We start from the raw sequence: 15,917 nt of genomic DNA on the forward strand, positions 1-15,917 counted from the left end.
CATGTTTGCTAAATCCTGGAAATTTCAGCAGCAGCTCTAAACCCAGTTGTTACATACTTTTGAGGATTTTTATTTCGACCCCAGGGCTATGCATCTTTTCCCCCCAGAACACAGTTATCTTGGAAGCTGTTCTACAGCATTCAGGCCCCTGACTCGAGGCACCCCACCAGAACCACTGTCTCCAGATTTGATTCAGAGCTGCTGAACAGGCCCCATGGAGCAGCTTTGAACCCCAGGTCTCCCAGAGTGCCAGACTGAATATTTAGCACGTAACTCATCCCACCTAGTGGACATGCTGCAAAGCGGAAGCCTGAGTGCTCTAGGGTTTGCTTCGAGTCATTTTAACTGAGCACAAACCATGTCACTGAAATCGAGCCTCTCTGACTGAAAAAATGAGTGAAACTCACTAGTTTAAGTTTTAAATAAATTCCTTCTTCTGTTTAACCATCACAACTATTAGTGTTGGTGCTGCAGATGGACAAACTCGTAATTAGTGGACATAAAAGGACAGGCCATTCCATCTAGCAGCCTCTTGAAATTCCCCTAAATAACTGGGACACCTAATTATCCCAGCTCTGCAACTACAAATAAACTTGATCTAGAAGTCAAGGCACATTCAGAAGCTCCAAGCTTCGCACCTGGGGTACACCTGCTCCAGCCATTTGCTGATGGTCAGCAGGATCTTCATTTCGTTGGTGAGAGTTTGGTCAGTGTTCAGGCACTGCAGCAGGTAGACATACAGCGTCAGGTAGCTTCCTAAAGAAAGACACTCCTGCAGGAATTCATCCATGGTTAGCTCAGGAACTTGGAGGGAGGCAAGTACAGGGCCCCAGCTTAAATCCTGGTTGTGAGGAGAATCTATGAAGAAAACAGAAGGAAAGAACAAAAAGAGAGTGTGAGAAAGCAGCACGTAGTAAAACCTAAGAACTAGGACTACTGTTTACAGAATCTGGGCTGGTTTTAGCTGTTTTCCAGGTAATCAGCATGTCATGAAACTCTGATGGAGAGAAAAGAAAAACTCCACTATCAAAGGGCACCTCCTTGAGGTTAAGGTGAGATACTTTCCCAGCATTCAGACAGGACTAGAATTTGAACATTTTAGCAAGGAATTAGAAGTATTTCCTTCAGGTACATTAAAATCTTCCACACAAAAAGCGGAAGAAATAAAAATGTAGTTCCACAAGGATTATGTAAACTGAAGGGGGGGGGGGTAACAAAAAAAAAAACCACCCCCACTACAAAATTTCAGATTTTTACCAAACAGGATTTTTTTTTTTAAATTAGCCTACAGAACACTACAGGATGGCACAAATGTCTTTTGTTCTCTGGCAATAGTTCCTTTTTTAAGAATTCCTCTCCTTTAGCTGTAAAAATGGCAACACTCCACAAATAAAATCAGATTTCAGAGAGACAGGCATAATTCTTAAGAAAACACATAGTTAGAGTAGTTGTAAACCCCAAATCTCAATCACAAAATCACAGAATGGTTTGGGTTGGAAGGGGCATTAAAGACCATCTTGTCCCACTTCTCTGCCATGGGAAGGGACACCTTCCACTAGCCCAGGTTGCTCCAAGCCCTGTCCAGCCTGGCCTTGGACACATCCAGGGATGGAGCACCCACAGCTTCTCTGGGCAACCTGTGCCAGGGCCTCCCCACCCTCACAGGGAAGAATTCCTTCCCAACATCCCATCTAACCCTCCCCTGTGTCAGTGGGAAGTGTGTCACTCCCCCTCATCCCTATCCACGGCACAGGGGCTGGAAGGGGACAATCTTTAAGGTCCCTTCCAACCCAAACCAACGGCACCCAAGAGTGGCCCAGGCCCCTGGGACAAGCAGAGGAGGTCCCTACCCTGGCTGAAGTAGGCGGTGATACAGGCCTCGGTGGTCTCTGCCATGTGCCGCACCGAGGCCAGGCTCTGGCAGGCCGCTGTGAGCAAGGGCATGGCCAGCAGCCCGTGCACTTTGCTCTCTATCCACCTCCGCAGGGTCCCCCGGAGAGACTCGGCCGTGGTGATGCTGGAGTTGTTCAGCATCATCAGCGTTTCCGTGAAGAGGCTGCTGAGGGCCAGGTGGCGCGGCTGCAGGTCCGTGTCTGGAGGCCAGAGAGCACAGAACCACGTCAGTAAATCGGCACTGGAGCCCAAATCCAGCTTCACCACTGGACACTTTCTGTGGTCACTGGGAAAAACCCTCTGGCTCGTGACACACACCCCTACTCCTTGTCCATGCTTGCCAGCACACCCGTGTCTCTTCCTGCCCGTGACCCACACAGCTGCTGGCAAGCATTTCTGTGGAGTGAAGTGGGACAACTGATCCCACCTGAAGTTACAGCTTCACAGAGGAACCTCAGGATGGGACTAGTACTGACAATAAGATCAGTATAAATCCTCTGTGTGTGGACACACCACAGCACTACTGCACACCAGTGTAACTCTCATACTCTCAGGTTTTCCCAGTTTTACGATTTAGAACGATTTCTGAGAACCCAGTCATAGAATGATGGAATGTTAAGGGTTGGAAGGGACCTTAAACTTCATCTACTCCCAAACACCCTATAAGGGGGAAAGAAACCATCCACTAGACCAGGTTGCTCACAGCAACATGGCCTCGAATACTGACAGGGTTGGAGCACCCAAAACCAACCTGGGCAACCTATTCCAGTAGCTCACCACCCTAAAAGGAAGAATTTCTTCCCAATCTGGCCTAAATTTCCTCTCTTTCAGTTTGTACCCATTACTCCTAATCCCTCAGGACCAATAGAATGTATTTCTGCCATTCTTCCTTTCAAAATAGATGTAAATGACCAGAAAAATAAAAATTTTTTAAAAAAATTAAATTACATTAAGCTAAAAAATAAAAGACAGCAAAGAAAATCCCTCAAGCCTCCTGGATATCAGCCTGTTTCACTCACAGCATAACCCCTGTTTTAAATGGTGGTTGTGTCACTCTTGACAGCTCTACGGGGTAGTTCATATTTTTTGCTGTGTGCTAATATACCACCTCCATATACAACATGACCAAAGCAACATCCCTGTAAGAGAGACATTGCAGTAATGCAAGTAATTACAACGTCACAGACGTTCATCAAGCCATGCGGCAGAGTAAACAATCTTGGCAGCCTTGGAGCAACTTGCCATTTCTACAACACAAACCTGGGGGATTAAAGACGACTACATCATCCAGCAGCTTGGCCATTTCTTGCTCCAAAACTGCAAGGGTAATCTTCCCACTCTGCTCCAAGGTGCTGAGGAACTGAACCACCTGGCGAATGTACGCTCGGCACTTCAGCGTCGCGTCCTGTTCAGCAACATCGAAGTTATTGAAAAGCAATTAGAAAAGCAAAAAAATCATACCTGGAACACTCTCCACAACACACACAACCAGAACGTTGCAAGGAACAGCCAAGGACAGGTCAGAGGCACTGCAAGACCAGTTCAACTCACGAGGTGGATGTGACTATCCGAAGACGTCCCAAAGCCTGCTGAGACCTTCAGGAGCTTCACGATCAGTTCAGCTGCAGCATCCTTAGCAAGGATAACAGAGGGAGGGTAGTGACTGTTGAAGTAGTTGATGATGCTTTGATAAGATGAAATGCCCACAAGCTGCCAAGGAAGGGAGCTGGTTTGCCCAAGAAGATTTATGAGTGGCGACTCCTGAAGATTTAAAGACATCGGTCTAAGCTACACCTTCTCTGCAGTTTTAAATTAATATTCACAGTACTCAATATTGGAAGGAAGCCCCTGCTCCAGAATTTGAAAGAGATGGAGCAGAACCCCCACTGCTGTCTATCCCCCACAGGGATAGATGACCAGGGGGAGTCTGATTGAAAAGCAGTAAGCTAACACATGCATATCATCTCTAGCACTCATTGAACAGTATTCAGGGAGAAACACTAAAATTTAACATATAAACATTTAAAGGCAGCTAGAAAGAATGAAGACCCTGCAAGTTAAAGTCAATTCTGTACAGATTTAAAAGAAGCATTAAAATATTATTTAAAAAACCAGGTTGGTCTAAGTTCAACGTAGAAATGGGGTCCCCTAACTTTCCATTCAACAAGCCGTCTACCAACCTGATCAGGGGACTCCCCAAGTGCTTATTCTCACAAATAACACCCTGAGTAGCACAGCAGCCTTCGGTGCCCCCAGCTCACACAGGCAGCGCAAGTCTGCAGATGGAAAAGTCTCTCTGTCCACAAGCAGCTATTGCCTGTTCTCAAACACCTGCAGTAAAAAAGGGTCCTTGTGCACACTGAGAAACACTGAATGGCATGGAGCTGTGTCAGGGACGGTTCAGGTTGGGTGTCAGGAAAAGGTTCTCCCCCCAGAGGCTGGTTGGGCACTGAACAGGCTCCCCAGGACAGTGGTCACAGCTCCAAGGGTGACAGAGCTCAAGGAGTGTTTGGACAACGCTCTCAGGGACAGAGTGGGATTTTTGGCGTGTCCTGGGCAGGGCCAGGAGTTGGACTCAATGATCCAAACGGGTCCCTTCCAACTCAGGATATTCTACACTCTACCCTATGATTCTATGATTCTACAGGTTTTAGAATGAACAAATACTGGAATTGCACTGACAACTCAGAACTAACCCAAATTAAACTACTTCATCGAGGACGTGACACTGGTACAGCAAGTACTTCTCAAGCTGCTCCTGCCCTGGAACACAGGGCTGAGAAAGTCTGAGATTTAGGTCAAGGTGTCACAGGAGCTTTCTGGGGGGCAAAAACCTCCTGACAGTGTATCAGTATAACACACTGCTGGAGGGTAGGAGGGAATTCCTGAGGCTGACTCATACCATGTGCAAACAGGTATCTTCTGAAGCTTGAGAAGCTTCTGATAAGCAAATACATTCAGGTCAAAGCACATGAACTCTGGTAATTTTCCTAAACTGAAACACAGTGATGGTCAAAGGCTGCTGGTGACATTTTGTTGCAGCATCTCTCAGTGCCTCAGAGGAAAAGGAAGACAGAAGATGTTGGAAGTGGGAGCAAACTGACAGATGTGAAATGGGACTTCCTGCAGACAATCCAGCCCCTCTGGAAGAGCTCTCCAGAAGCAATGGACTGAATGAGACTGTGCTAGATTTACCCACAAAGAGCTCTTAGCAAGGGTAGGATTTGGAAAGTACAACCTAATACGCACTGATTCTCTATCCTATTACAATTCAGAAAAATACTGGAATGCAGCTGTAAATGGGAAAGGCACTGAGAAATCAGAGATGATCCAATCCCCCTGGGGAGCAAGGGAACCAGAAAACTCATCCTAACATTCAACAGATGAAGTAATCTGTCCCCCAGCAACTCATCAGATGCAGACAGTGCCAAGCTTTTTAAAGACATATCTGGTCTTCAAGGTGCTTTTACATCATTGTGACTTGTCATCACATCACATGGAGCATTTTATGGTAAGAAACAACTGTTTGCAAGAGCAGTTCTGAGTAAGGGCTGAACAGCTCTCACTCTTGAGAGTTCACCCACATGTTCAGACAGACACATATTTCCCTTTCAGAAAGCTACAAAAAGAACTACACTGGGATCAAGAGCTTCTCCAAACCTCACAGGGACTAATTCCACTGCTGAGCTGTGCTCAACCCACCTCAAGTGCCACCAGTACTGAAGATCAGGTTGGAAGACATCAGGAACACGCACAGTAAGACTCATAAGACTCATAAGACTCATCCAGCCATAAGCTTTCCATGAGCGGGTCATTCCTTACCATCCCTCCACACAGTCATGTTTGCCACGCAGAAAAAGGAGCAAGGCACACATGAGGTTTACACGAACGGCCTCGACAGAATAAATGTGACTCAGTGAGCCCCCCAAAGGTGATCCAGGCACAGTGAGAGCTGCTCCTACACTCTTTTCGCTCAGGCTGTCAGAAGCTTCCCCTTAAGGTATATGTCATATTGCCCTAATGAAATTAACATATTTCTTCCTTCCAAAAGCCAGACTGCCATTTAATAACTCCAGGGAAACTGCTTACTCCTTCCAGCACTAATGGATTACAGCACCAAAGAAGCTTCTTAAAATGAACAGCAGCTCTTCTTTTTTTTCACAGAAGTTACACAAAATGCCTGAGCTATGGAATTACTCTTGGCCACCTCTGGAATACTATTTTGGGTATTTTACACGTGCAAAAACCACTTCAGAGTTACTCGTTCTGCCAAGTGAGAAAGAAGTGCCATCCTGTGTCATTTCTAGTAAAGGATTATTTTCCTTTTAAGACAGATGGGTATAACCATTTCCAAAAATTACCTCTTCACCAATAAGTTTTTCCTCCTTTGCCAACAGGACCATCATGTACAGCAAACAGACAATCATGCTGTGAGTCTGAGGGTGAGGGTTGGGATTCCAGGCATCAGAAAGGACACTGACCCAGTTTAATTCACACAAAACATAACCCAAGAATAAGAAACAACTCTTGGGGCTGCCCCTTTCGATCTAGGAAGGAGAAAGAAAAAAAGATGCATAAAATGACGTCAGTTATTAATACTTGCACATTTTTCAGTTCCTCAGTCAACTCCAGCAGCATTTTAGGTCAGCTTTGTGTTGTCTCAGACAACTTGGAACTGAAAGAACCATGGCAATAGTAAAAATATATTAAATCTGACTAAATATATATTAAATATGTATGTAATAAGTGAGACATTCAGATAGAGCAACAGCAGATTACAAACACTGGCAGCTTTACAGCTTCCCACAATTTTGTCTAAGACACAAATACAGCTCTTCACAAAAACCCACCATGAAACAAGGAGCTGTGAATGCCACAAACAAACTTTGAAAGCCCATTTGCTAAAAGAACTGTCTCCGACTCTCCAGGTATTTTCAAGGGCAACACTGACTACGAACTTAATTCAGCAGATGCCATGTACTCACTTTGAAGAACTCTTCCATCAGCATCTGGTCTGGATGCATTTCCTTCCATGGGAGCCTTTTGAACTCAGTGTGGAAGGCATAGAGAATAAACTCTGGCATTCTGGGGCCTGTGCAACACTCACAGTAATGTATGAGATGTAACCAGAGAGCCCCATGATGGCTTGGCAACAGCTTTTCTAGAACCAAAGAAAACAGCTGAATTAACAACAGAAAAAAAATTCAGGGAAAGCTGGATTTCAAAAGAAAGTCTAATTTTGGAGATAAAAAACGTGTAAGTTACACTAAACTACAATTATTAAAAAAAAAAAATTAAACTTTTAGGGTTTTTTTCTCAAAATCAACAAGTGGGGGGGGTTGATGATTCCATGCCCTGACTTGCCCTTTTGAACAACTGCTGGACAATAATTTGAAGTTATAAAATAGTCTTGCAATGTAGACCCTAACTACTTTTATGATGGACCGTTTTGCTTTTTTTCAAAGAAGATCTTATGCATCTCGAATATTATAAAAACACGATTATCCTGTAAAAATAACACATAAATCTGAATCTAGTTCACCCCTGAAAGTTGCAAAGGGATATTGAGAAATTAATCTTTCCTATGCCTAAGTACACACCAGGCACAACAAGCAGTGCTAAACAGGAGCTCAAAATGATCAATCCTGAAGATTAAGTTACTCCCCAAACTGGCTATTGAAGAACACGTACTGGTCACGGTGACATGATACTGCACATGTTGCTTGGGAACAACATACAGACCTGGAAAGAATTCATGCACTTCTCACGACAGCTCATTCTGTTTGGGCTTTCCTTCACATCAAATTTGTTATCTGACCAACATGCACTTATCAACCACGTTATCGACCCTGGCCAAGGAGAAAAGCTGCCTCTTCAGGATGGAACAAGTGTGTGCTCCTGATGCGACTGCAGAGGCCATCCTGAGTAAAACCCCCTCCCGTCCCACATCTCAATCAAAAACCTTTTTTTTTTGCTCTGGTAGAACAGAAAGTGCCCCTCCACTAGGAGTGCGTGGCTTTCACCCACCTTTAAAGCTCTCGTGCAAAAGCTTGATGCAATCTGTAAACAAAGAGACCACGGTGGAGGCTACAGGGGTGTCACTCTCCAGCCAAGGGTAGCAGGGCTGGTTACTGAAAAGAAGCAGCAACACAAATTTCAGTGCCTTGATCATGAACATTTCAGCAATTTAAATATTCTAAAGCACAGTAAGTCAGTATAGCACAAGCATCAGCAGTCTTCTCAAACTCAGTTCTTTAGGACTGTCTCCTTCTTCCTTAGAAGAGATGCATATTTCAATATCCCAGTGAAGAGTCACAATAACACTGAGTAAACAGAAACAACTTGTTTGATATTTCAAAATGGAATTAAAAACCAAAACACTGGAATTTCTCCATGACATTACACACCATGTGCGGTCAACCTTCCAATATAAGTGCTGAACGCGCACTCACAAATCAAAAAGGTTTTAGTTTTGAAAGAAAGCAAAATTTAAATATATAACGGTACAAATAACTGTTCATGTGAAGACAGAGGTACACAAGGCAGCAGATCATCATAGCACTGATTTAGCCTGAAGTTTCTTTACATATCGCTGACATTTGGGGCTGTATTTGGCTTTTTTTTTTCTGTTTTATTTTAGACTGAGGTATTATAGACACTGTGGAAGCTAAGAAAGGAATCCAAAATTCAAGCTTCAGTGTTTTCAGAACTGAATGCAATACTTACTTGGTTATCATCAAGCTCTGGTCGTATTATTATTACAAGATATTCTGTTTAATAATAATTACTGAGATAATTATTCAATCCAAACCTTGGAATATCTGATGTAAATCATGAATTAGTTCCATAATTATTACGGATATGAGACAAGTAAGAGCTATTTAAATGGAAGGTCATAAGACAGTCATGAATTATTAAAAAACAGGTAATAATGAAAGCCATTCTTACAGGGTTAATGTCCTTACTTTAGCAAAAATTCATTTAATTTTAAAATGCAATACATACCTTGCATCTTCCTTTTCCAAGACCAGTATCCATGGTTTAAAGAGTCCAGAAATAATTGAATACAAAGACTGCAGGACTAGAAGGAAACAAAACAAAAGTTGCTTTTTTTTCTTCAAATCAACAACAGTGGATATATTACACCTTTCCAAATTTGCATACCATGTCCTTTGTTTATTCTAACATTCATAGAATCACAGAATAATTAAGGTTGGAAAAGACCTCCAAGATCAATGAGTCCAAACACTTCAATCAGTTTGTTTGGTCAAATAAAAATTTAAAACACAAGAGGCTTATTAGTAACTCTGGTTAACAACATGGTTGTTTTAACAAGAGTCATAAGCATTTTGCATATTTTAGGTGTTCTATTAGTATCACTTTAATAGCACAGCAGAGAATGTGGAGGTAAGGATGATTCACACTTTAAACCTGCATGTATAAAAATAAAATGTGTTTAGGTGATTTTTCTCCAAATCAAAATCACACCAAATTCAGCAGTGTCACCCTCCAAAACCTCTGCTCGGTGCAAAAGACTGTATTTTTCTTGAAGAAAGTAAAATCTCTTCATAAAATTATTTTAAAGCAAGCTCAAATTAAAAAAAGCTTTCTCCACAATTATGAAGCATAAAGTCCAAATGGCCAGGGAGTATCATCAGAATTTCCCATCACTGCACAAAGGCAAAACAAAAGGTTTTACTGTGTATTTAAATTGCCTTTAACAAAGGAAATTAGAAAAACTGAGTGTCTGTTTTTAAGGAATTCGCTTTTAAAGACACGTTTACCTGCTAGAACTGTGCTACTGCCCACAGGTTCTTGGGATAAATTAGCAACTTCACTGTCAATAAGTCGTTTAACAAGATACTCCATGAATACATTCACTTCAGCCACGTAAGGACTCCACTTTGAAAACAGGCCAAAAGTCATGAAGTCCACTGAAGCCAGTCGGAGTTTGCAGAAGGATGTGGAAAGCCATTCTATCGTCTCTCTGACCTGTAAAAGGCAGGAATCTATTAATCAGCTACAGAAAGGCTGCACAGCGTGTTATTTGTCACTGGAGGGCATCTGTTTCAGCTGAAAAACATAATAAGTCAACCACCCACCTGTTCTGGGGACAGGAGAGTTTTTGCAGCATCCCTCAATGCAGGAGTTTCAGCAGAATCACTCTTCCTGAAGCTTCCCTGCTCAGCCACTGGTGAATCACACCCCAAAGCTTGAAGTGATGCCTTCCAACAGTCAGGGCTTAGGAGCTGCTCTGATGAGCCTTAGGAAAAAGACAAGGGAATGCATTTGTGAAAACCAGAAAGACACTGGTCCCTTTCTCCAGTAGTCAAAAAAAAAAAGGTTGAAATCAGAGCTCCCAACTACCAAAAAAACCAATAAGGTAAGGCATGAATTTGAAAATCCCAAGTTTAAGGGTGAGAGATGTCTCTAATTTGCAAACACAATTCATTTGACATTTCTTTTTGTCATCTACACGCTCTCTTCTTAAGAGTGTTTCCCAGGCACTTCATACATCTCTGGCTACAAATACTCATTAAGAGGCAGCTGCTGCCCCAGCACATGTGGTTTGACAGAAGGAAGTACTTGTGTTCTCACTGGAGAGGCACATCAGATTACAGGTGGCATCTAAACATCAACCAAATGATCAACCAGCAGATTTCAGTATTAGTTCCATGCCTCCATAATTCCAGTTTCTTTTAGTAGAGCTACACTACGTCTAATAAAATCACAGCACGCACACAAAAGTACATACAGAAAATTTAAAAAGTTTAAATCATTCTGTGTTCGTTGCTATTTGACTCTGCTGCATGCAGTTCACATTTTAAACCAGAAGGGTTCTGCACAAAAGGCTTTGTGTGCACCAACTCGGGTACTCACTTTGCACGAACAGCCTTAGGAAATCACTGTAGTGGTCAGGGAACTGATACTGGAGGAGGTTAGTCCAGTGCTTGCAGAAGATATTAAATGGCATCAAAATGTCCTCTTCAGGTTCCAGGCCACATGCATTGAGAGCCAAATGAAGGGACTCCAGAAGCTTGGTACGCTCAGCGAGAGGTGGCTTAGCCAGGCTTAACCACTGCACGAGGTCGAACTGGATAGAAGAGAGGACAGAAAGCATCTGTAAGCAGAAGCTTTAACAGGCTCAACACCTTTAGGAGAAGGGAGAAATTGTCAGGGAAATTAAATCCCTACGGTTTTATATATTTGAGAAAATCCTAATGAATTTGCACCTCATTATCCCTAACTCCAAACCAAGGCGACGCTCTCCAAAGGTTATGATTTAGCATATCGCAGAAGTCCCTGTCTTTCTGAAACAGCCCTTGGCAGGGGTTCTCAGATTCATGAAGATGTGCCCGAATTTCCACACTTCACTACCACTGCCAATCACAAGCATTAAACTGGGCTGATCTCCACAGTCCATAAATTTTCAGGTGGAGGTGAAAAGCTTTCGTAGCCCCTTCACCATCTGTTCAGACTCTGGTGAGCAGGGACAGCACTGATCACTCCCTGCTACAGATATCCCAAAACAGGCTGCCTGCTGCTCCCAGCTGTCGAGCCCTGTCTTTGTGTAACTAATGCAGAGAGAATCAGACTGATATCAAAGCCCAAGTGTAACACTAATTTCCCCACTGACCATGGAGGCAGGCAGTATCCCACCGAGAGGAGAGATGTGCATGTCACTTGCTCTGACCTAACTCTGTATGTTTTAAGACAGGCAGGAAGGACATGGGTGCCAATCAGAGGCGGGAAACTCAGACACTGTTCCAAATTTTGTTTTGTTTTGATTGTTTAGATACCTGGGATCCACCGGCTATCTGAATGAATGTCTCTGCAGAGAGATCAGGCAGAAGAAGCCATGGAGAGCCTGCTTTAATTTCAAGAGTAAGCCCTGAGAAGTACATATTGAAACTATCTGGGCTAGAAAAGGATATTTAAGCCACTTGCTTTTGAGTCCAGCCCCTCTTGAGCTTAAATGCAACACATACCATTCAGGATGCGCAACTCAGCTCTACAGAACCTGTCAGTGCTATTTCAAATTACCAGATTTTGCACCTCTTTGTCCCTTAGCCTAAAAACACACCCACAAACCAGACCTCACCTTTGTCAGCAGCATGAAGACAACATCACTGTTATCCTCGCTCAGAAAGGCCACGACTTTTTCATACAAAGCCACGAATTCACTGGGAGAGGCAACGGGAGTAAAGTAAGGAGAAAGGAGGGTACAGAGCCTTCGGTTCTGCAGGATGGTCTGGAGCAGACGTCTGCACTCTGACTTGGTCCCACTGATGAACACCTGAGAAAATTGGGAGTGGTGAGAAAAATAGCCCAGTATGAATCGACTTAAAAATGCACCTATCAAGAATTTTTGGTCGAGACAAGCATAATTTTGGTCCTTCTATAAAAAGGACCTAACTAAATAAATAAATAATAAATACTGTTACTCCACAAGACATAATGAGAAATAAACATGTTTCCCTAGTATATTTTACACATGTTGTCTAAAAACACCTAGAAGTACTATTTTTCTGAGGGGACAGCAAAAGAAAATGAATCCAGATTTCACCAGTCCTGCCCGATAACAAGAAAAATTTAGCAGAACTACAGCTCTGAAGAGCTTTTCAGCCCTTCAGTTGTTAGAGGTGCTTAAGGACAGATGCATATAGAAACAAACTGTATCTAAGAGATGAAAACACCTATCTGGACCTAAAGCTGTTTCTCAGAGAATCCATCTAGTATGTTCCCCACAGAGACAACATTACCACCAACCAAAAGCACTTTTCTTCTCTACCAGAAAACTTCTGGCAAATTCTCTGCACAAAGAACACTGCAAGGCTGTAGAACAAAGGTGTCTAAATACTGAAGTTGACAAGATATACATCAACTAGAAAGCGACAGGTAAAAGCAAAGTATATGCTGAAACACACTTTTGTGAACTGAAAGTATCCAGACTTCAGTTACCTGCCCAAAATTCCAGCACTTAACTAACACAGTGAGCATTTATTAGCACTGAGGAGGTGCCTCAGAACAAGAATATTTTATTTTTGCTTAAATGCAAGCTTCAACTCTCCTAAAGACTGTATATTATAGCAGTTAGTTGAAAGGAAAATGGGACACAAGCTCAGAAGCTAACTTTCAGGCTTCTGAATGTGTCAGACCCCAAATATCAGCAGGCAACTGGAATAAGAATTAGGCATTCAAAAGTCAAATTTTATTCCAAAAATAAACTCACTTGGCCCAGGATCTCAATGCAGGATGTGAAGAACTGCCTTGTGGGAGGGTTGCGTTGAGTTTCATCACACACATATTCCACCAACATAAAAAACAAACTAATCCCAACTTCCTTAATTGCAGGCATGGGCTGCACCTTGTAGATATTTATTAAGGCCCTAAAAGAAATTAAAGTCAAAAGTCAAATTAAATTTACGTGTGGAGAATAACCTGTGACAATAAAGAAAGGTTTCTTGCAAATACGAGGACTTGAGATGGGTATTTCTGATGCTCCCTGACCTCAAGTAATTTTGCTGCCTGAAATTGGTACCTCCAAACCTTAGAAAGTCTCCATAATCGGAGTCAGAAAGTGATCACTGAAAGATTTTCATGGCATAGTTTCAATGGATTATTTCTTCCTCTAATCAAGTGTTCATCACTTTCTTAAGGCATCTCAGCTACACTTGTACTGCAAGAAAAATGATCTCTTTCACTTCACAGGCTCGACAATAAAAGAATTAAAACAGAATCTTTTCTTATGCCTTGCCGAGTATGTGTTTTGTGGAGATCAAACCCCCATCTTCACTGAGCCTGAATCAAAGCATCTGAAGGATGTGCAATTCCACAGACTTTAAATCCCAAGAACTAGATCATCCACAGAATTTTTCAGATTAGCGGTCAAGAATGAACATGTAGAAATATTCAGCAAGTATTTTCACTTGTAGAAGGAGTGCACTCAGCAGTAAACCATCTACACTACGAGAATCCCAGTAGAAATCTGGAAGATTGAGAAGAATGAAGCTGCAAAACCAGACCTCTGGGATGAAGTCTAAAACGTCTTCAAGAGGAAGAGGGCCTTGGAGCACCCCACTTATTCACATCCCCCAGAAAAGTGGTGTTATATAGTCCTCTTCCACTGCACAATTTTGTTTCACATACTGAAAAACTACTTCAAATCATAATTCTCTATTGAAGAGCTATGTCCTGCACTATAACAGGGAAAAACCCACAGAGAGAAATATTAAAATCATACCGTTTTGCCTATGGCTAAGACAGCTTGTAGTACAAGTCTGCCACTCCCTGAAGTTTAGCACAGCATCCCTGGCATCACCCAGTGTGCTTTTGCAGAGAGAGCTTTTAGGAGAGCACACCCAGTGTGCTTTAAGGAGAGCTATTCTAATATACAGAACAATAACCAGAAGTAGAAAGCACTGCTGTGTGCCTACTGAGGCTGAATGACCTCGACAGAGTTATTCCTTTAGAGGCCTGTGTCACAAACACACAGGTCCCAGGATTCCTGCTCTGTTGTTGACCCAAGCTGATGATAAGCACAATAAAAAAAAAACCAAAAAAACCAAAAAAACAGCACAAACAGGTTCCACATTTTAACTCTTAACATACAGGAGGAGAAATACAAAACATCACCACCTAAAGCAGTGTCTGAACAACCTACGTTATAAAATTCTCCACGTGCACTGCTGCTTCCACAACGCCCAGGGAAGGTGGCTTCGTAGCTTCTGCCTGCAGCTGTCTCACTTCTTTGTACAGAGCATGAAGCTGCTGGCTCACTGCTTCATTTTTGTGCTTCCCTTCAAACTAAATGACAAAAGAAAAAAAAAAAGACATGTATTCACCTCAGAATTCGTTTTGTTTTTTTTTTTTTGCTAAAACTCCTCCGTGTTGCACCTATTTGTAAAAACGAAGCGGAATCCAGTAAGAGGACTCTGCATACAGATGGTTCTCCCCCGCTGAGAGCTTTGATCAGATTTAGTACACCGTGCCCAAGCGCACATCCTCGGTCATGTTCCTACTTAATTATCACACACACTAATATAATTCATGTCTTTTATGTAAGGCTTTTAATCCACCGGGACTGAAACTTAGAGGGGATCAAGAAATTAATTTGCCAAGCAACATGGGAGTATTTCTATAAACATTTTCATCCCTCTGTTCCTATCAGCGAGTATATTCCCATATCCATGCACTGGGAAACCCTTTAGGATGGACGCTACGAGCAAAACAAATTATGCAGCCACCTATCCTTCAGCTGCTGATCTGCTCCTTTCGAGCACTGCATATGAGGTATTTCAGGTAACTATTTTGTGCACAGATTTATTTGGTCAGCTGCTACCGTTCCTGTAACGATTCAGACATTTCACATTCATCCTCTGTGTCCAGCAGCCCCAAGGCAGAAGGGGTGACACGTTTCTGACCTGGATGGTGAGCATAGCTGCTCCCTGACAGCCCTTATTGGAAGTTCCCCGGCACTCCAAGTGGAGGGTGATCTGCTCTTCCCTGTTCACAAACAGCTTAGGCATCGTGTCCAGTAATTCATTATTCAGAGCAACGTGCTGGGATTCCCAGAGAGCTGCAGTTCTGAAAAGCATTTATTAATAAAATTACCAAAATCTGTATCGAAAACGGTAATGCTAAGAACTCATAAGCAAGAGACGAAACCTCAATTTAATGTGCTGTACAAAGGCTCATGACACTCTCCTAGAAAACATAAAAGGTTATTAAATTAAATTGAGTTAAAACTTCAAAGTAATAGCACTTCAAAGTAATAAAAAAAGAGGTTCATAAGAACAAAACTACTCCAGTACGCTTGAGTTCCTTTGAATTATTTTATACGACAACCTGGAAGGAAACTCAACAGAATATCCTCTGTAGAAAATGCAATTTTCCACCAGACCAAAAAAAAAAATATATATATATATGTATAAAGCTGGACTGTGGGATGATTCAGTCAGGGGGAAAAAAACCAAACCCACAGAAAATCGCTGCTGAAATTGTTTCAACACAACCTCTCTTCA

The 15,917-nt window shown here is 42.4% G+C and overlaps 1 protein-coding gene across 1 annotated transcript in view; it reads right to left on the bottom strand.

Annotated features, from left to right (window-relative positions):
- Window positions 1-15,917, bottom strand: part of EPG5 (ectopic P-granules 5 autophagy tethering factor) — a 50,545-nt gene that overhangs the window by 5,241 nt on the left and 29,387 nt on the right. The window contains exons 26-40 of the mRNA XM_050330010.1: window positions 15,318-15,480; window positions 14,558-14,700; window positions 13,127-13,283; window positions 11,996-12,190; window positions 10,774-10,987; window positions 9,996-10,156; window positions 9,678-9,885; window positions 8,899-8,974; window positions 7,921-8,024; window positions 6,879-7,054; window positions 6,255-6,440; window positions 3,445-3,654; window positions 3,154-3,298; window positions 1,851-2,093; window positions 639-858 (exon numbers count right to left, since the gene is read on the bottom strand). Coding sequence (XP_050185967.1) covers window positions 639-858; window positions 1,851-2,093; window positions 3,154-3,298; window positions 3,445-3,654; window positions 6,255-6,440; window positions 6,879-7,054; window positions 7,921-8,024; window positions 8,899-8,974; window positions 9,678-9,885; window positions 9,996-10,156; window positions 10,774-10,987; window positions 11,996-12,190; window positions 13,127-13,283; window positions 14,558-14,700; window positions 15,318-15,480 — 2,601 coding nt within the window. The remainder of the gene's footprint in view (window positions 1-638; window positions 859-1,850; window positions 2,094-3,153; window positions 3,299-3,444; window positions 3,655-6,254; window positions 6,441-6,878; window positions 7,055-7,920; window positions 8,025-8,898; window positions 8,975-9,677; window positions 9,886-9,995; window positions 10,157-10,773; window positions 10,988-11,995; window positions 12,191-13,126; window positions 13,284-14,557; window positions 14,701-15,317; window positions 15,481-15,917) is intronic.

The sequence above is a fragment of the Myiozetetes cayanensis genome, unplaced genomic scaffold (assembly GCF_022539395.1).
Source record: "Myiozetetes cayanensis isolate MyiCay16 unplaced genomic scaffold, myiCay2020 scf4, whole genome shotgun sequence".
NCBI classification, from domain to species: domain Eukaryota; kingdom Metazoa; phylum Chordata; class Aves; order Passeriformes; family Tyrannidae; genus Myiozetetes; species Myiozetetes cayanensis.